Here is a 21,096-nt window from a genome sequence, read left to right as displayed (position 1 = left end):
TAAATACTAGATTAGAATGTTCGATGGATTCCTGGAGAACACGGCGATCACTGTATACAGGAGGTGAGAGTAAATTATTCCGGATAACACCCAGTGGGGACCAATTTAACTTGAGCGGCAGTGCAAAATGCGCGGTATCACCTGTGCCGCCTGTTATACACCGCGCCCAATATTCAGGTTAATTGAAGACACATTTCTGCCCCACTCCTGTGATGTGTCTGAAAGGAATTTTTGCCAGACTTGGCTGCAGTTCTGTAATTTTTGTGTCGTTCAGAAGATGAGCGAAGAAACGATTGATGTATTGCTGACATTATCCGAGATGGGGACAGGCTCCTGCGGTCCTGGCGATCTGTTCTAGTCCTGGATGCCCAAACATAAACACAACCAAGACAGGCCATATAATGAGACAGTGACTGGATGATCCGCGCCTGACCGTTACAGTATAATCACCCCACATTAAAGGTGAGCATTGCAATGAACTGCTGACCTGAGAATAGTTCAAAGGGTGCAACTCTCATCGCATAATAATTGATAAAGTGTTTTGCATGTCTGACTGTACACAATGCGGTAAATAGCATCAAAATGCATTTTCCTGTAATTTACAATTTTGCCATCAACTGAGCCAAGCTGACACACTTGTCTTCATGAATCATGTCCCTGCACTGTACAACACTGTTAATAAATGACTCACCTCCCTACACCTTTCCCACCTTTAAAAGCTTCCTGAGAACCTACAGCATTAACTGTGCCTTGGCTCATTTACCCCAACTCTTCTCACCCACTCATCAATGTTTGCAAGACCATGAAACATTTTGTTACATCACTCCGCAAATACCTTGCCCTATTTCTACCTTTATATGAAAACCTTTGTGTGTGAGCCAAACTGTACATCTTTAAATTTTTGGTCACTTTTATGTCAACATTTAACACTGAAACTGCCTACGTAACCATTCAGAATGAAATCCTGTAAGTAAACCGTGGCCTGTAATGATGTGGAATGAACTGCCTGAAGGGCGGTCTAGACACAAAAGGCATCAAGAGGTATGGGGACAGAGCTTGAATATGGTATTGAGATAGAGGATCATATTGAGTGGTGGAGCAGGCTCGAAGGGCCGAATGGCCTACTCCTGCTCCTATTTCCCTATGTTTCTAAGCAGATTCAATAGTAACTTTCAAGAGGGAATTGGACAAATACTTGGAATGAAAAAAAATGAAAGCTATGAGGAGAGTGGGACTAATCGGATAGCTCTTTCAAAGAGCCGGCACAGGCACAATGGGCCACTAGAAACACCATAGGGGTTGTTGTATGTGCAGCTGTTGTTTCCCTGTTGTTATTTGAACATGTGAAGGGAGTGAGGATGAGAGGAGGAGCAGCGGCCGGTCCGAATGATCCCGATGAGAGTGATGTGAATGGAGTAGGACTGACAAGACAGAGTGAGAGGGAGTGCACTGCAGGATTTGGATGGATATAGATGTTTGCTAACCTTTCCTGACCTAGTCAGGTCATTGAACCTTTGTGGCTCTAAATCCAGGACCTCATGGTCACACTTCTGCTGCTCACTTCTTCTGCCAACTCCACCCAGGCCTGCTCCGTGATGTCAGCAACTTTCTTTTTACACCAGCGGGAATCAGCACCTCCCTCCTGGCCCTTCCAGCACGGAGCAAAACATCAAGGGCAACATCTGTGAAACAAGGGCAACCTTCCCTCTCTGTGGAGCAGTGGAGACACCAAACCCAGAAGCAAAATTCAAATGGTTCTTCATATCGCGATGTTGAGGGCCCGTTGCCCACGACATTGCCCCCACCACCTGTGCCCAACCCCCACCCTCCGTTCTCGGCTCTGGGTTAATATCCAGGCCATTATACCGCGGGCCTGTCTGCCCTCTCAGGTGTACTTAAAGGATCTCACGGCACTACTTTGAAGAAGAACAGGTGAGTTCACCCCGGTGTCCTGACTGCCGCGTTTCTGCAACAGTGACGACACTTCAGAATTACTTCATTGGCTGAAAAGCATTTGGACATCCTGAGGTCGTGAAAGGCGCTACAGAATTGACCGTCTCTTTCTTTCCTTCTTTCTCTCCATCATACCCAAGCCAAGATTTTGTGGGGAGGTGATTAGATATTTCTCAGCACATCATGGACAAGAGCAGGGCAGTCAAATTCATATTGGGCCTGGTCCAAAGTCGGACACTTGACACATGCAGCAAAAGTTATTAAAATAGAAATAGATGAAGATAAACTATATTTGTACTTGCTTACATTTCGATGTTAATTACTGCTACTGCTGCTCCCGATATTCGGCATCTCTTAGCTTGAACCATTGCATCAACATTTGGAGCAAATGACTGGGCTGAGGCCGGTCTTGGATAAAAACATGAGGACCATTTGTCTCTGCAGAACAATGTGTCCCAACCACTGACCCCGGAAGTGAAATCCACAGCCTCACATCTCTCTGTGGAACGAAGTTTCTAATAACCACTGTTCCAGAACTCGTACATTTAATCGTGTATCTATGGCTCCACATCTTGACCCCTCAAACACTGGGAAACACCCTGCTGCTAACTACCCAATCCCATCGTTCATCATGTTAAACATTTCTATCGCCTTGGAATATCTGGTGAACATGAGAAGGGTGAGTCCCAACAGAAAGTTCACAAAGTCAGAATGGGCCCGAGACTGAGCCACCTTCCATTCTGGTCAGGAATGCTCCTGTCTTGTTTGACTTCCTGTATTCCTAACCAGTTACACAGCCACAACTGGCTGTCTCGGTGATTGCTAGCGATAAACCCCAAGCACATAAACACTCTCTGCTGTACATAATGTAAGCCTTAACTCTGGGCCATCCAGAGGGGAGGAAAACTTCAAGAAGACGGGGAGAAAGGAGCCCTTCCTTCCCATGGCAATCTGTGAGCTTCGGGCTTTTTTCAAGGTTACTTTGTGGTTATATAATGGGTAGGGTAGAGATAGTGGTTAGGGTTAGAAACCAATATTGACAACGCCATTCTCATTAGACACATCCTTTCTCATTTCATGTTAGGTTTTACCTCACGTGCCACAAATCGCAATGGGATGGGAGGAGAGGGTTGTCCTGTGAGGAGAGATTGAGTAGATTGGGACTTATACCCTCTGGAGTTTAGAAGAATGAGAGGTGATCTAACTGAAACATCTAAGATTCTGAAGGGGATTGACAGGGTAGATGCTGAGAGGTTGTTTCCTTGGCTGGAGAGTCAAGAACTGGGCGGCATAGTCTCAGGATAAGGGGTCGACCATTTAGAACTGAAATGAGGAGGAATTTCTTCCCTCAGTGGGTTGTGAATCTTTGGAATTCTCTACCCCAGCGGGCGGTGGAGGCTCAGTCGTTGAGTGTATTCAAGGCTGAGAGCGATAGATTTTTGGACTCTGGGGGAATCAAGGGATGTGGGGATTGAACGGGAAAGTGGGGTTGAGGTGGAAGATCAGCCATGAACTTATTGAATGGCGGAGCAGGCTCGAGGGGCCGACTGGCCGAATCCTGCTCCTAATTCCTCTTTTCTTAAATCGGCCTCATGAATTGTTGGTTCAAGGAACCTTCTTCTGGCCCGAGCCCGGGTTCCTCACTGCTTCCACATTTCTCACAGGGAAACACATCGGGGCCTTTAGACTTTGGGACTGTGCTCCAAGAACAGACGGATCCCGGCGCTGCGCTGGTTCCGCCCAATCATTAGGCTGCCTGCAAACGGCTTGTGACAATAACCTGTCCCCGGGGGTCGCCACCTGCTCCCAGCCTCATATCTTCCCCCATTCCCCGCCTGTGGCCTTGACTGGAGCTGCTCCCCCCGCCGTGAACCCTCCCGTTCCCCGAGCCCCACCCCCGGGCCCACCTTGTGCCCCGGGCTCGCTGTGATGTGAAGGGGTTGTGGAGCCGCCGAGCGGAGCATCGCGGCGCCCCGCTGCACAGAGACTGAAGGCGGCTGGAGGACGGACTGGAGCCGAGCGGCAAAGCCCCGCCGCAAAAGGGGAGGCTGTGATTGGTCCGTCAGCGAGCGTCAGCGCGGGGGGGGGGCGGGGAGGCTGTGATTGGTCCGTCGGCGAGCGTCAGCGCGGGGGGGGCGGGGAGGCTGTGATTGGTCCGTCAGCGCGGGGGGACGGGGCGGGGAGGCTGTGATTGGTCCGTCAGCGAGCGCCAGCGCGGGGGGCGTGGTGCGCACGCAGCTCAGCAGCAGTGTTTTGCAAAGTGTGGCCCATTTTTCTCTCTCTTACTTTTTCCTTGTTAAGTTTTTAGAGACTTAATTAAATGCAATCTGTTTGTATTTTATTTGTTGCATCTAGAAATTGAAGCACCGTAGCACGAATTCAAAAACCCGCTTCACTAACAGAACACGAGAAATATGCATCTTCTGGGATAGAATTGTGCCCACCGAGGCACAACTTCATACCAGTGGAATTAATTTAGCTCTGATGCTTTTGTCTTGTTTCTCGTACAGACTGGATTAAAATCAGAATTTGTGTTTGATTTGTGGTAAATCTGTAACCGGGCTCCGTGACACATTTCAAAAGCAGATTCAGAGACTCCCCTGAGTTGAACAGACCCATCGCCCTGCGGCTCAGAACTAGGGAGAAAACCGCCCAAAACATTGGCTCACACTCGGTCCCGCTCGGTTGATGCAGAGTGGATTGTTCCGCGATGTTCTTGGCAGATAATTGTGGCGGATCCGGTTGTAAGGAGCACACACCAGGATCTGCACCATTGAAGAGAGGGGGATACAGTCATTCAGGGTTTAATGGGGGCAGTCGCCAACTGTAGGAAGCAAACACCAACATCTGCACGGATAACGGTGGCTGCTCTGATCAACATCTGCGCGGATAAAGAGAGGGGCTTTAAGGATTGGATAGTTGGAGGCCTGTACAAGCGCTCCTGTAGCGCGCCGTGCCCGGGCACCGCCAGCTGCAGTGAGAATTGAGCACAAGAATGTGTTTCCACAGTTAGGAGGCTGCCTTCTTCCCCACACCCGATGCGCCCTCCTCCCCGGGAATTCGGCGAGACTCCGCCCACCTCTCACTTTCAAATTGCCCGGGCCTGAAATATGACCAGAGGTGGCTCCAAATTCCAAATCCGGGCCAACATGTGGAGCAACATAACGGCACATCCCCTCCAAAACCTCATATTAAATAAATAAACTGTAATAAAAAGCATATCAATGTATGAAGGATGGCGCAATTAAATATTTTAACAATACCAGGATAATTATCACAGTCTCTGACATCTTCACATCATCTGCAAAACATTTGGGATCAGATCAATTATTTCTACACCTTTAGAACACCTATTCGACACCGATTGACGGGATAACAACAGAAAATGCTGGAAAAACTCAGCAGGTCAGGCAACATCCATGGAGAGAAATTTGAGTTGGCGTTTCGGGTCGAACCCTTCTTCAAAACTGGAAAGAAAAGAAAATAGATCGAAGGCAGGGCTGCAATCGGACAAAAGAATAACAGAAACAAAAGAAGTAAAAGAGACAATGAAAGGTATTAGAAGCTAGACGAGATGGTAATAGGCTGAGATTAGGTGTAAAGTGTACTGGCAGGGCAAGAGATAGCTGCCAGGTGTGAGAGAGAAACAAAAGGAAAGTGGGGGGGGAAAGGAGTATAAAAATTACAAGAAAAAATGAAATAGGGGCCGAGGTTATGATCTGAAATTGTTGAACTCGATATTGAGTCCGGAAGGCTGCAGAGTGCCTAATCGGAAGATGAGGTGCTGTTCCTCGAGTCTACGTTGAGCTTCCGTGGAACAATACAAGAGGCCAAGGATGGTGAGGTCCGAGTGGGAATGGAGCGGTGAATTAAAATGACAGGCGACCGGAAGCTCGGGGTCACCATTACGGACTGAACGGAGGTGTTCTGCAAAGCGGTCACCCAATCTGCGTTTGGTCTCCCCAATGTAGAGGAGACCGCATCGTGAGCAGCGAATACAGTATACTAGATTGCGAGAAGTACAAGTAAATCAGTGTTTCACCTGGAAGGGGTGTTTGGGGCCCTGGACAGTGGGGAGGGGGGAGGTATAGGGGCAGGTGTTACATCTCCTGCGCTTGCACGGGAAGGTGCCAGGCGAAGGGGAAGGGCTGTTTGGGGTGATAGAGGAGTGGACTAGGGTGTCTCGGAGGGAGCGGTCCCTGCAGAATGTTGAAAGGGGAGGGGTGGGGAAGATACGTTTGGTGGCGGGATCACTTTGGAGGTAGCGGAAATGCTGGAGGATGATCCATTGAATGTGGAGGCTGGTGGAGTGAAAGGTGAGGACAAGGGGAACCCTATCATGGTTCCGGGAGGGAGGGGCAGGGGTTAGGGCAGAAGTGCAGGAGATAGAACTGACACGGTCGAGGGCAGTGTCAACCACGGTAGAGGGGAATCCTCGGTTGCAGAAAAAGGAAGACATGTCTGAAGCACTGGTGTGGAAGGTGGCATCGTCGGAGCAGATATGGCGGAGACGGAGAAACTGGGAGAATGGAATAGAGTCCTTACAGGAAGCGGGGTGGGTGGAAGTGTAGTCCTATTGACGGGATCCGGCTGGAGTTTAAAGGAGGAATTTAATTCTCCGAGTATTGCAGTGAACTTGCTCGGGAAATCGCTGAGCCGAAGGTGTTCGGGAGCTCGGTAACATTGAAACTGAAAGCGGGTTGAATCAGGAAGTGCTGAGCGTGAACATGGCTTCCAGGCAGCTGCCCCAGAGTTGGACCGAGGAGGTAAATTGTCCCATTTGCCTTGAATTCTTCACCGATCCGGTTTCACTGGAGTGTGGGCACAACTTCTGCCGCTCCTGTATCACACGGTGTTGGGAAAAGGAGAGAAACTCCTGCCCGGAATGTAGAGAGGAATTTCCGGAAAGAAACCTCAGAACCAGTCGGGCCTTAGCCAGTCTGGCGGAGAAAGCTCGAAAATTAAACCTGGATCCGAAAGAGAAGGAAAATAAACTTCACTGTGAGGAACATCAGGAAGAACTGAAGCTGTTTTGTGAAACTGACAAGAAACTGATCTGTTACATTTGTATAGTTGCGCGGGAACACAAATCCCACAACTTCATGTCGATTAAAGAAGCTGTTGAAATCTACAAGGTAAAATGGAACATATTTTATCACCTGGTTATTTTATCACATTTCCACAGTCCAGATCTTTCATTCTGTGATTTTCTCTCCCAATCCCAGGATCAGCTGAAATCCTCTTTAGAATCTCTCACAGAGAACAAATCGACGGTTCTGGAAACGGAACTGAACCAGAAACGGCGGATTTCCGAAGTTAGGGTGAGGTCTCCCGGTGCTCGTTTTCTGGATTCTCGGTTAGTTTTGTTCCCTCTATCGCGGTACATGATTACTTTTCACCTTTCATTTGGTAGGGGCAGTCCAGCAGTCTGCAAACCCGCATCACATCCGAGTTTGCTGAAATGCACCAGATTCTCAGTGAGAAAGAGCAGCGGTTAATGGGAGATCTCAGGGGAGAAGAGCAGAGGATTGTGGAAACAATGGAGAAAAACCTTCGAGAAATTCAAGAGAATTTAAATTCTGTTCAGGAGAAGCTTTCAAAGTTGCAGAAACAGATGGAGCAACAAGACGCGCTGACATTTCTGACGGTGAGGATTATATTGCGGGTTAGTTGCAAAACTAGCGATGACAATGTTGAAATAAATGCAGCATTTGCTGACAAATTCAAAACTGATTTAAACCGAGTCTTTTGTCTATTCCGGGGCGGATCTGCTGTTGTGACTGAACTAACCGACTCCCACACTGTCTGCAGGATCCGCGATCGTGTTGCTGTGATCTTAATACTTAGGTTGTAATTATTTCTGTGTCCCCAAGAGGTTAATATTCTCCTGGAGCTCACATTACAATCCAGTTCCAGTTACATTGTGTGAGTGTGTGGGTGTGTCGGGTGCGGTGGGTGTGAGAGTCACTGCGTCTCTGAGTGAGACTGGTGTTCAGTTCCAGTTACATTGTGTGAGTGTGTGGGTGTGTCTGGTGCGGTGGGTGTGAGAGTCACTGTGTCTCTGAGTGAGACTGGTGTCCAGTTCCAGTTACATTGTGTGAGTGTATGGGTGTGTCTGGTGCGGTGGGTGTGAGAGTCACTGTGTCTCTGAGTGAGACTGGTGTTCAGTTCCAGTTACATTGTGTGAGTGTGTGGGTGTGTCTGGTGCGGTGGGTGTGAGAGTCACTGTGTCTCTGACTGAGACTGGTGTTCAGTTCCAGTTACACTGTGTGAGTGTGTGGGTGTGTCTGGTGCGGTGGGTGTGAGAGTCACTGTGTCTCTGAGTGAGACTGGTGTTCAGTTCCAGTTACATTGTGTGAGTGTGTGGGTGTGTCTGGTGCAGTGGGTGTGAGAGTCACTGTGTCTCTGACTGAGACTGGTGTTCAGTTCCAGTTACACTGTGTGAGTGTGTGGGTGTGTCTGGTGCGGTGGGTGTGAGAGTCACTGTGTCTCTGAGTGAGACTGGTGTTCAGTTCCAGTTACATTGTGTGAGTGTGTGGGTGTGTCTGGTGCAGTGGGTGTGAGAGTCACTGTGTCCCTGAGTGAGACTGGTGTCCAGTTCCAGTTACACTGTGTGAGTGTGTGGGTGTGTCTGGTGCGGTGGGTGTGAGAGTCACTGTGTCTCTGAGTGAGACTGGTGTTCAGTTCCAGTTACATTGTGTGGGTGTGTCTGGTGCGGTGGGTGTGAGAGTCACTGTGTCTCTGAGTGAGACTGGTGTTCAGTTCCAGTTACATTGTGTGAGTGTGTGGGTGTGTCGGGTGCGGTGGGTGTGAGAGTCACTGTGTCTCTGAGTGAGACTGCTGTTCAGTTCCAATTACATTGTGTGAGTGTGTGGGTATGTCTGGTGCGGTGGGTGTGAGAGTCACTGTGTCTCTGAGTGAGACTGCTGTTCAGTTCCAGTTACATTGTGTGAGTGTGTGGGTGCGTCTGGTGCGGTGGGTGTGAGAGTCACTGTGTCTCTGAGTGAGACTGGTGTTCAGTTCCAGAACCTGACCACACAAATCAGATTTTCCAACTGCATCCTCTTTCTATCAGACGCTTTTAATAATTTTTGTTGAAATTTCTGCTGCCTGGTTTTCAAATATATCCTCTTTCTATCTGTGCGGTCCCGGCAGTGAGAATTCGGAATTATCAGCATCTTGTCACAATGTGGGTGTAATTTCTGCTGTCCGGATATAGACGGTCAGTCTCCGTCAACTCAGATTTGTGTTTTATTGGTTTCAGGAGGAAACGTGTCAGGAGAGGAGGTAGGACACATTCTTTACTGATACTCTGCACAATTTAGTAAAATAACTCAGCAAAGAGTTTATGGTCAATTTATAACATCAACTGTTTAATAATTACAGGACTGGTGAGGACTATTGTAAACCATCATTAGCAGATGGCAAGCTGTCGATCGGAAAGTTCAACGGCCCTTTACAGTACACAGCGTGGAGAGAAATGATAGACGCCATTAACCCCGGTAAAACTCTTATATTCCTTTTCCTGATTTATCAATCCAGATGAGAGGAGCCTAAACCGGTTCCCAGACCCCAGATTAAATGGTCACTGATGTCCGTGTCCGGTCTGGAGGTCAGGACCTTGGCCAATATTTTAAAGTCAGCATTAAGGAGTGTGTCCAGTGTCCGCTGGGAGCTTGTCCTGTTTGGAGTGAAGAGCAGTCTGGGTCCCCACTCCTGGTTCCTGTGCTGTCCATAGGTGGGGCGAGTGTGAGGAATGCTGATGCGGGGACTCCTCATTCGGGACACTGAACTGAAGCATCACTTTGGATTGTCCTGTTGATCAAATTTCATTCGGATGGAGCGGCCTCCTTCTCCAGGAACGTGTGTCTCCAGAGCAATGGGGAGGTTGCTGGTGATTAGTGTGACTGTCCTCTGCTCTTGGCTGAGGAGAAGGCGGCCAGCATTTGTCCCACCCACTCACTCATAAACCTGGTGTGTCCTGAGGGCGATGAGGAGGGTCTCCTGTTGAAATGCTGCTTCCACCTGTCCTGCTATGTCGATCAGTTTAGTTTTGGCTGATTGTGTGTTGGAGCCTATTGAGATTTATGGATATCATGATGTCGGGTTTTTTATGAAGTTAGTTTCCCTCCTCCTCTGGGTTCTATCTTCCCCTCTGCAGCAGTTCCCATTCTTTTGCTTCTTTTGCCCTTTTCCCTTCCGGTGTCTGTACCTTTCCCCCTCTTCCGTTTGGAAGCCCCGCCGTAGCCTCTGGCGCCGATTCCTTGTGTGTTTCTGAAGGTCCCTGGGTCACTCTGCAGCCGCTGAGAACAGCAGGGGACCGGGGGGCCGCAGAGTTCCTGGTCGGATCGCAGTGGGCAGCAGAGGTCAGAGCGACCCCAGGAGCGTAAACCCCCGGGTCAGAGCAGATTCCAATAACAGAACCTGGAGCTCTTTAAAAACACCGCAGTTCCCGGGAATCCCCCGAATGGCCACTTTAAAAAGGGAAAGTGTTTGAATAAATCACAGCAACAAACTAAACCGCTTACTGTGTTATTGTAACTTTCCCCCAGCTCCAGCCTCTCTGACTCTGGATCTGAACACAGCGAATCCCTGGCTCATCGTGTCTGAGGACCGGACCAGTGTGAGACCCGGAGACAAACGGCAGGAGCTCCCTGACACCCCGGAGAGGTTTGATCCCTGTCTCTATGTCCTGGGATCGGAGGGATTCACATCAGGGAGACACTACTGGGAGGTGGAGGTGGGGAACAAGACATGGTGGGGTCTGGGAGTGGCCCGAGAGTTTGTCAACAGGAAACGTGGAATCACACTGACACCTGAGCTCGGATACTGGATTGTGCGGCTGCTGCCCGGAAGTGGCTATGTTGCCCGCACCACCCCCTCACGGACCCCCCTCACCCCGAGTGGAGATCCCCGGAAGATCGGGGTGTTCCTGGACTATGAGGGCGGACAGGTGTCATTTTACAATGCGGACAACATGTCCCATCTCCACACCTTCACCCACACTTTCACTGAGAGACTCTTTCCCTTCTTCTATCCGGGACTGAGTGAGGGCGGGAAAAACTCCGCCCCGCTGACAATCTGCGGGGTGAAAGGTCACGAACAGCTCCATCCCATAATTTCACACCGCCTACCTGCCTCCTGCCAGCTGCAAACTGATGGGTGTCGGTCTCAGTCACAGGTGGTGCGGATGGTCCCAATGTCACCCGAGGTCAGGGCGGCTACAACCGAGTGACAATGTCTTGTTGGTGATATTTGTTTGTTTAATCGGTGCAGTGGAACAAACTCGTGGCAACTGCTCCAGAGACGCCTGTAAAATTAAATTTTAAAACCTCAAAAACATCGAGAATCATCGGGGCCCAGAGACAGAGAGAATTTAAACATGGGCAGAAATACACCAAGGGAACCACAGACTCAAGATGGGAAGAAAAGGTAAAGAGGGGCAGGAGAGAGGAACTAGGGTGAGATAGAACACCAGTGGGAAGTACATGACAAAGAGGACCATCCGAGACACGGCAAATTAAATAATACCCGAGGGAAGGAAAAAGTAAAAGGGGACACGAGATAAGAAGTAAAATCAAAAAGGAACAAAGGGTTTTAAAATCAGTTAAACTAAATAAAAATAAAGACTTGCATTTATATAGCGCCTTTCACGACCTCAGGACGTCCCAAAGCGCTTTACAGCCATTGAAGTAGTTTTGAAGTGTAGTCGCTGTTGTAATGTAGGAATGTGGGCAATGGGAGAAATATAAGAAAGGGAAACTGCCGAGAGAAGGTTGATGAAGATGCACACCATGAGATGTGTTTGTTGTGGGATGGTCACAAATGAGGGAGCCCCAGATACAATAGAGGGAGGAAGAGATGTGAAAACAGTGTGTTAATCAGTAACCTTACAGTAAGACTTATGGCCTTAGAGAGCAAGGAACATGAACTTACAATGTAGAGTAATAAGGAGCTGAGAGCACAGCAGAGTGAGCTGGTAATGGAGTGAGCTGGGGACAGAGTGAGGACTTGGACAATGGGAATTTGGTGGGAGTGGGAATTCGGTGTAGAGGGGGTAGGATCTGCTATGTACATTATCCAAGGGACAAAACGTTATTTTTTAACTCAAGATTAAAACTCTGAAGTTGCACAGGAAAGGATTACTTTGTACATTGTGGAAATGTGAGATTTTGCCTCCAAGCCCCAGATTCGAGAGAGTTTAAACTGCGAGCTGCTCAATGCACTCAAGGTTGTAATCACCAGCCTTAATAAGCAACTAGCCATGCATGAAAATATTGGGGAGGGAGAAGCTCTGATAGATGAGGCATTAGAGAAGACCATACTGGGGGTCAGAGTAGTAGAGGAGACCCCAGTACCTAGAGGAGGAGCGGGGGCCTCTGTTACATAGGAGGGCCAGAAATCATGGTCGGGTAGAAGAAAGTTAATGGAGGAATTTCAAGTGTGGTATTTCCTGAAATACTACCCGTACCACGTGCTAGTGAGGAGACGGAGGGTAATTAGGCAGACCAACTTGGGCTTTGGTGTAAGGAATCAGTGTTTCCATTCCTCAAACAGTGGGACACACAGAATCATAGACAGAGGAGGTCAGTCGACCCATCGTGCCTGTGCCGGCTCTTTGGTAGAGTTATCCAATTAGTCCCACTGCCCCGCTCTTTCCCCATCGCCCCATAATGTATTTCCATTAAAGTATTTATACAATTCCCTTTTAAAAGTTACTGTTGAATCTGATTCCACCACCCTTTCAGACAGTGCTTTCCAGAATATGATAACTCGATGCATAATGCTTTTCCCCTCATGTCACCTCTGGTTCTTTAGCCAATCACCTTAAATCTGTGTCCTCTGGTTACCGACCCTTCTGCCACTGGAAACAGTTTCTCCTTATTTACTCTATGAAAACCGTTCATGATTTTGAACACCTCTATCAAATCTCCTCTTAACCTTCTCTGCTCCAAGGAGAACAACACCAGCTTCTCCAGTCTCTCCACATAACTGAAGTCCTTCATCCCTGGTACCATTCTAGTAAATCTCTTCTGCAGCCTCTGTAAGGTCTTGACATCCTTCCTAAAGTGTGGTGCCCAGAATTGAACACAGTGCTCCAGCTGAGGCCTAACCAGTGTTTTATAAAGGTTTAGCACAACTTCCTTGCTTCTGTACTCTATGCCTGTATTAATAAAACCAAGAATCCCGTATGCTTTTACAACAGCCTTCTCAACTTGTCCTGCCACCTTCAATGATTTATTTACACACACCCCCAGGTCATTGTGTTGCTGCAGCCCCTTTATAATTGTAGCATTTAGTTTGTATTGTCTCTCCTTATTCTTCCCACCAAAATCTATCATTTCGCTCTTCTCTGAGTTAATCTTCATCTGTCCTTGTTCACCAGCCTGTCTATGTCCTCCTGAAGTCTGTTTCTATCCTTCTCATTGCTTTCCACATTTCCAAGTTTTGTGCCATCTGGAAACATTGAAATTATACCCCGTATACCCAGGTCTAGGTCATTAATATATAAGAACCTTACATTTGTCAAAACCCTCCTTTTTCTGTTTCATTTTAATCTCTATATTAAGTCATCCAGGGACCGAAGGTATGGTTGCTAAATTTGTAGATGATACAAAGATAGGTAGGAAAGTAAATTGGGAAGAGGACATAAGGAGGCTACAAATGGATATAGATAGGGTAAGTGAGTGGGCAAAGATCTGGCAAATGGAGTATAATGTGGGAAAATGGGAAATTGTCCATTTTGGCAGGAAGAATAAAAAAGAAGCACATTATCTAAATGGTGAGAGATTGCAGAGCTCTGAGATGCAGAGGGATCTGGATGTCCTAGTGCATGAATCGCAAAATGTCAGTATGCAGGTACAGCAAGTAATTAGGAGAGCTAATAGAATGTTATCCTTTATTGTGAGGGGAATTGAATACAAAAGTAGGGAGGTTATGCACCAGTTACATTGGTGAGACCACAGCTGGAGTACTGTATACAGTAGTGGTCTCCTTATTTAAGGAAGGATGTAAATCCATTGGAAGCAGTTCAGAGAAGGTTTACTAGACTAATACCTGGAATGGGCGGGTTGTCTTATGAGGAAAGGTTGGACAGGCTAGGCTTGTATCCACTGGAGTTTAGAAGAATAAGAGGTGACTTGATTGAAACATATTAGATCCTGAGGGGTCTGGACAGGGTGGATGTGGAGAGGATGTTTCCGCTTGTGCGAGAATCTAGAACTAGGGGTCACTCTTTAAAAATAAGGGGTCACCCATTTAAAACAGAGATGAGGAGAATGTTTATCTCACAGAGGGTCGTGAGTCTTTGTAACTCTCTTCCTTTCAGAGGGCGGTGGAAGCAGAGTCTTTGAATATTTTTAAGGCAGAGGTAGATAGATTCTTGATAAGCAAGGGGGTGAAAGGTTATCGGGGGTAGGCGGGAATGTGGAGTAATCAGATCAGCCATGATCTTATTGAATGGCGGAATAGGCTCGAGGGGCCAAGTGGCCTACTCCTGCTCCTAATTCGTATGTTCGTATAAGCTCTAGCTTTAGAGGCCCTTCCTTTCCGCCTTGTGGGAATCTGTCTACTCTGTACCTGAACCACCTCCTCTTTGAAGGTCTCCGATTGGTCAGTTACTGTTTTGCCTACCAATGTTTGATTCCAATCCACCTGGGCCAGATCCCTTTTAAACTCACTAAAATTAGCCCTCCTCCAGTTAGGTATTTTTAGGCTTGATTGTTTGTTGTTCTTTTCCATAACTATTCTAAACCTGTTCATATTATGAACAATATTCCCCAAATGCCGCTCCCCCCCCCCACCGCACTGAAACATGCTTCACTTGTCCCACTTCATTCCCCAGAACTAGATCCAGCACTGCTACCTTCCTCATTGGGCTGGAAATACATTCATCTAGAAAGTTCTCTTGTACACGTTTCAGGAAATCCTCCCCCTCTTTGCCCTTTACACTGTTAATATCCCAATCTATATTAGGAAAATTGAATTCCCCTATTATCATTACTCTATATTTCTTGCATCCATCTGTAATTAGCCTGAAAATCTGCTCCTCTGTCTCCTTTCCACTACTTTGTGGCCTATCATATACACCCAATAGCCAGTAATATTAAGTTCCCAATCCTCCCCTTCTTTCACCCAGGTCTCTGTTATTGCCACTATTTCATAGTCCCATGATAGAAATGCTTAAAATGATGAAAGGATGGGACAGGGTAGGTAGAAGCAGACTGTTTGCAGTGGTTGAGGGGTCAAGAACAAGGGGCGATAGATCAAAGATTAATGTAATAGATTTAGAACAGGGAGCAGGAGAAACCTCTTTACACAGAGAGTCATGAGGCTGTGGAATTCACTTGCAGGGTTAGTGGCTGAGGCAGAAACTATGTCAACACTCAAGCTTAGACTGGAGAGAGAGAGGAAGAAAAAGGGGTTGAAGGGATATGGGAACAGGACGGTTAAATGTGAATAGAATTGCTGGTTTTGGCGGAGGGTAAATGCTGACATGGACTGATTTTGTCAACTGGTCTGAAAAGATGTTCACCGTATATTTTTCTCAAATTACTAATAAACTGACTACTGTACCCCAATATAAATCACATTTTTAACATTTATTTTCTGTAAATCAAAATCGGGTTATTCACAGTCATATCCCCTGTAACTGGAGCAAACAGCATTTCTGGTAACAACAATTCGTTCTCAAGTGCCTCAAAAGGTGCATTTCAAAAGTGGATTTATTTGAACAGGAATTTTAAATCTTGCACTCCTATCATAGAAACATAACATAGAAGATAGGAGCAGGAGTAGGCCATTCGGCCCTTCGAGCCTGCTCCGCCATTCAATGAGATCATGGCTGATCATCCAAATTCAGTACCCTGTCCCTGCCTTCTCCCCATATCCCTTGATCCCTTTAGCCTCAAGAAATATATCCAACTCTTTCTTGAGTATATTTAATGAACTGGCCTCCACCGCCCTCTGTGGCAGAGAATTCCACAGGTTCACCACTCTCTGGGTGAAGAAGTTCCTCCTCATTTCAGTCCTAAATGGCTTACCCCTTATCCTTAGACTATGACCCCTGGTTCTGGACTCCCCGGCCATCATAAACATCCTTCCTGCATCTAGTCTGTCCAGACCTGACAGAATTTTATAGGTTTCGATGAGATCCCCTCTCAATCTTCTAAACTCCAGTGAGTATAAGCCCAATCGACACAATCTCTCCTCATACGTCATTCCTGCCATCCCAGGTATCAGCCTGGTGAATCTTCGCTGCACTCCCTCCATGGCAAGAACGTCCTTCCTCAGGTAAGGTGACCAAAACTGCACACAATACTCAAGGTGCGGTCTCACCAAGGCCCTGTACAACTGTAGCAAGACATCCTTGTTCCTGTACTCGAACCCTCTTGCTACGAAAGCCAACATACCATTTGCCTTCTTAACCGCCTGCTGCACTTGCATGCTTACTGTTGTATCCATGTGTTAATGGAGACACGGAATGCAGGAGTTGGTTTAACAGGTGTTTACTGAACAAAGTCTGGAGGTGAACTGAAAGATACAAGTGCTATACAGGCTTATATACCCGAGTGGTCACTACTGGTATTACAGTACACAGGGGCTCTTAAAGGTACATACACTACAATTCCTCCCCTTTTAGATAATTAGTACATAACATTTTAAGTAATCATTAATTAACATGTTTACAAGAACAATAATCTACACATTTGCTGCAGTTAATCAATTATAAGTCAGTCTCTCTGGAGGCTTCCTGACTCGGTCCGGATAACGCCTCGGTGGTGTAGTAGTTTTCGGTGGTGTAGTAGGTTCTTTTGGCAAGGTCGATTCGGCTTGAATGCCAGTGTCGGGTTCATCTGGTTCCAGTATCACCGGATCGGAGGTAGATACTATGGGTCTCTCTGCTTCATCATTAGGCGTATAGAGTTGTGGTGTAGGTTGTCCCTTTTCGGATGACTCTATGATCTGGTCAGCATGGCGCCTTATTATGCTTTCTCCAATGTCCACGGTATACATCAGCGGTCCTAGTCGTGTGCAAATAGTTCCAGGCTGCCATTTCTCGGTACGGTAGTCCCGGGCCAAAACTTGTTGACCTATCTGGAAGGTTCTAGTTGGCCTTTCATTCATGCCTTGAAATTGCCAGTTCTCTACGTCCCTTCTGATGTTTGGCTTGATCAAATCCAGCCGGCATCTTAGTCTTCTATTGAAAAACATCATGGCGGGAGTTTGGTTTGTAACCACATGTGTTGCATTCCTGTACGCAAACAAGAAGTTATCTACCTTATGTTGTAGATTTATGTCTTCATTACCCATGGCCTTTATGGCCTTCTTGAAGGTCTGGACAAACCTTTCAGCTAATCCATTGGTGGCGGGATGGTATGGGGCGGACGTGTAGTGCTTAACCCCATTGTTTTTTAAGAACTTCCTGAATTCTTTGGATACAAATTGCGGTCCATTATCAGAACAGATCTGTTCAGGCAGCCCATTCCTGGCAAATATGGTCCTTAATACTGTGATGGTTTTTTCCGTGGTGGTGGAGGACATCTTTATTACCTCCGGCCACTTGGAGTGTGCATCAACCGCGATTAAGAACATTGAGTCTATAAATGGACCAGCAAAGTCGATATGTACCCTTTGCCATGGAGATGAGGCCACTCCCATGGATGTAGAGGGGCTTGTGGTGGGGCGTTTTGGACCTTCTGGCATCCTAGGCAGCTCTTGGTCATTTCTTCGATGTCTCCATCGATACCTGGCCACCACACAAAAGCTCTGGCTAGGTTCTTCATTTTCACGCCACCCAGATGCCCCTCGTGAAGCTCCTTTAGCACTTTATCCTGGAGTTTGGGTGGAATCACCACTCTGGATCCACACATCAAGGTTCCTCGGCACACTGACAGCTGTTCTCTTCTTTGCGAGAATGCTGGCAACAGTGGTTCGCCATGTGCTGGCCATCCCTTCACCGTTAAATCGTAGACTCGTGAGAGAGTCGGGTCATTTCTCATTTCCTTTTCAATGGTAGAATTTGTTACTGGTAGACATTCCACTATGGTTGAGTGGAACATCTCCACTGGGTCCACTGTAGGTGCCTCTTCTACCGTTGGCAACGGTAGGCGCGATAAACCGTCAGCATTCCCATGCTGTTTTGATCCTTTGTATTCTATGTCATATTGGCGTGCCCCTAGGAAAAGGGACCACCTCTGTAGCCTTTGCGCTGTCATAATGGGAACGCCTTTCTTAGGGTTGAATATGGAGACGAGGGGTTGATGGTCAGTCAACAAGGTAAATTTTTGTCCGTGTAGGTAATGGTTGAATTTCTTCACTCCCCACACCAGGCTGAGTGCTTCCCTGTCGATCTGGGCATAGTTACGCTCAGCTGAGTTCAATGAGCATGACGCAAAAGCTATCGGCCGCTCCGAGCCATCAGGGAATCTATGCGATAATACCGCTCCTACGCCGTAAGGGGATGAATTGCACGCCAGTCTGATTGGCAGTGATGGGTTGTAATGAGCCAACACTTCCTTGGACGTGATCAAGCCTTTACATTTATGGAAGGCACGTTTACAGTCTTCGCTCCATTTCCAAATTACTCCCGTTTGTAGCAGTGCGTTAAGAGGGTGCAGAACAGTTGACAAGTTCGGTAAAAATTTATGATAGTAATTTATCAATCCCAGGAACGACCTTAATTGTGAGACGTTTTCAGGTGCTGGGGTTTTTATGACCGCTTCAATTTTTTCAGGTGACTTATGCAACCCTTCTTCGTTAATTATATGGCCACAATATGATATTTGTTTCTGGAAAAATTCGCACTTGGGACGATTTGCTCGTAGGCCCCGTTCTCTCAGCCTAGTGAGCACCTGCTCCAAATTGGCAAGGAGCTCGTTGTCGTTTTCTCCTGTTACAAGGATGTCGTCTAGGTAGCATTGAGTCCCCGGAATCCCTTGCAGGACTTGCTCCATAGCTCTTTGCCAGATAGTTGGAGCTGATGCTACTCCGAAAACCAGTCGATTGTACTGGTACAGGCCTTTGTGTGTGTTTATCGTGAGATACTTTTTAGAGGCCTCCTCAACAACCATCTGTAGATATGCCTGTTTTGGTGAAACGTTTCCCTCCGGATAGTGAGGCGAAAATATCTTCTATCCTCGGAAGAGGATACTGTACCGTGTGAAGGACCGGGTTTACAGTCACCTTGAAGTCCCCACAGATGCGAATTTTTCTCTGTTCTTCAGATTTATCATTATTCAATGTTTTCTTCATGACCGGGATGATGGGGGTTGCCCACTCGCTCCAATCTACCTTGGATAACACGCCTGCCTTTTCCAAATTCTCCAGCTCTGCCTCGACTGCTGGACGAATTGCGTATGGCACCGGCCTTGCCTTAAAAAACTTGGGAATTGCCGCATCTTCTACTTTTATTGAGGCGGTGATGTCTTTCAAGGTTCCTAGTTCCTGTTGAAACACTTCTTTGGCGTTGGCCAAGATGTCTTTTAATCGTTCAGGTATGACGTCATCGTCATTTTTTATCTTACTGGTCACCGTTAGTGCCTGAATGGAGTGCCAGTCTAAACGTATCTTCCTGATCCATTCACGTCCCAACAGCGGTGGACCACCATCTTGCAGAACGTATAAATACAACTTCTGTATTTCCTTGCCGTTGTATACAACAAGCACCCTTATTTTCCCTCTGGGGTATACTTTCTGCCCCGTATATGTCTTCAAGATAATGGATGTGTCTTTCAAAGGTATATGCGGAAATAGCCGCTCGTAATCCCGTCGACTTATGACGGTCAGAGCTGATCCTGTATCTAGCTCCATTTTAACTGGGGACCCCGCCATCGTGAGGGTAACCCAAATGGTCTGGTAATCTTCTTTGGCAATTACATTATGTAATTTGAGACAGCTTAGTCTCTTGTTTCCGGAGTCGCTATCGCTCTTCTGGTCTTCGGAGCTACTGTCCGTCATCATTTGTACCTTTCTGTACTTTTCCTTATTGATTCTTTTTCTGTCAGTGAATTTTTTGTTTCCAGATCGGCATACACGTGCAATGTGTCCCATCTTTCTGCATTGCCTGCATGCTTTGTCCTTGAACCAGCAATCCCTCTGGTCATGGGTGGATCTGCCGCAGCGATAACATCTCTCGAAACCCCGTGTCATTTCATGGGTGCCGAAGTCCTGTGGCTTTTGCTGTATCTCTGCAGCTCCTCTTGCTGCTGCTTCGTATGATACAGCCACACTGAAAGCCTTGTCCAGTGTCAAATCTTTCTCAGAAAGTAGCCTTTTCTGTGTTCCTTCACTTAGGAGACCGCAGGCGAATTTGTCTCGTAGAGAATCTGCCAGTCCTGCCCCGAATTGGCAGTGCTTTGACAGCTTTCTTAATTCGGTGAGGTAATCAGCGTTACTTTCATTCTTGTGCTGATTCCTCCTGAAGAATTTGAATCGTTCCGCTATCAGCAGTGGTGTTGGGTTTAAGTGCTCCTGTAGGGTATCAACAATCTCCTTAAAATTCTTGTCCATCGGTTTGGCTGGAGTGATTAAGTTTCGTAACAGCCCGTATGTCCTTGCGCCCATCAGATTTAGAAGTACCGATGCCTTTTTATCATCCTCTACTTCATTCGCTGTGCAATATACCTCCACTCTTTCCACATATGTGGTCCAATCCTCTATATCACTATCGAAAGCAGTAATATTGCCAGTCTTAGGCATCCTGAAAATCAAAAATGGCGCCTTCCGCGCTTTCCTTTCTTCCCTGCCGAGAAAAAATGGCGCCTCCCGCGCTTTCCCGCCGCTGCCGCTGCTGACAACGCTGTTCTCCGCGGTTTTTATTCACACAGATATTTTTAATAGTTGGAGACTCGTTCCTGCCGGACTCTCTGGGACTTTTCCCTCCCTCTGCTTGGTCCGAACGCCGACCTGCTTTGCAGCGCCGGCCGTCTCCCGAGTGCTGCACCCTCCGTCTCTGTTTGCCTCCGCCTTCCGGCTCGCTGCTCGGCCCCGCTGCAGAGCCACCCGATCGAGCCCCAGCCCGCCGCCCAGGAAGGATTAGTGCAGTACCTGACACCAGCCCGGCTAGCTGGTGAAACCACAGTTTTTTTTCTTTTTTTTTTCTTCGACCTTCGTCTGAGGAATCGATCTCCTTGAGCTGCTGCC

The 21,096-nt window shown here is 47.4% G+C and overlaps 1 protein-coding gene across 1 annotated transcript; it reads left to right on the top strand.

The window, feature by feature from the left end:
• The first annotated feature begins 6,642 nt into the window (after positions 1 to 6,642).
• LOC147095873 (zinc-binding protein A33-like) lies at positions 6,643 to 15,539 on the top strand. The gene is made up of 6 exons (XM_085974900.1): positions 6,643 to 7,088; positions 7,179 to 7,274; positions 7,367 to 7,600; positions 9,218 to 9,240; positions 9,340 to 9,455; positions 10,506 to 15,539. The coding sequence occupies exons 1-6, from the start codon at positions 6,681 to 6,683 to the stop codon at positions 11,186 to 11,188; spliced, it is 1,560 nt and encodes a 519-aa protein (XP_085831026.1). The 5' UTR covers positions 6,643 to 6,680; the 3' UTR covers positions 11,189 to 15,539.
• The last annotated feature ends 5,557 nt before the right edge of the window (positions 15,540 to 21,096 follow it).

The sequence above is a fragment of the Somniosus microcephalus genome, unplaced genomic scaffold (assembly GCF_052327205.1).
Source record: "Somniosus microcephalus isolate GS21.2 unplaced genomic scaffold, FLI_Smic_1.0 unresolved_chr1, whole genome shotgun sequence".
Classification (NCBI taxonomy): domain Eukaryota; kingdom Metazoa; phylum Chordata; class Chondrichthyes; order Squaliformes; family Somniosidae; genus Somniosus; species Somniosus microcephalus.
This window is presented reverse-complemented; position numbering and strand designations above follow the sequence as displayed.

What these genes read in the sequence shown, in the direction of transcription:
- LOC147095873 (XM_085974900.1), top strand. Translation starts at nt 6,681, where the DNA reads ATGGCTTCCAGGCAGCTGCCCCAGAGTTGGACCGAGGAGGTAAATTGT. An exon ending in GAAACGTGTCAGGAGAGGAG is followed by an intron (nt 9,241 to 9,339) that starts GTAGGACACATT and finishes TAATAATTACAG; the next exon opens with GACTGGTGAGGACTATTGTA. An exon ending in GATAGACGCCATTAACCCCG is followed by an intron (nt 9,456 to 10,505) that starts GTAAAACTCTTA and finishes ACTTTCCCCCAG; the next exon opens with CTCCAGCCTCTCTGACTCTG.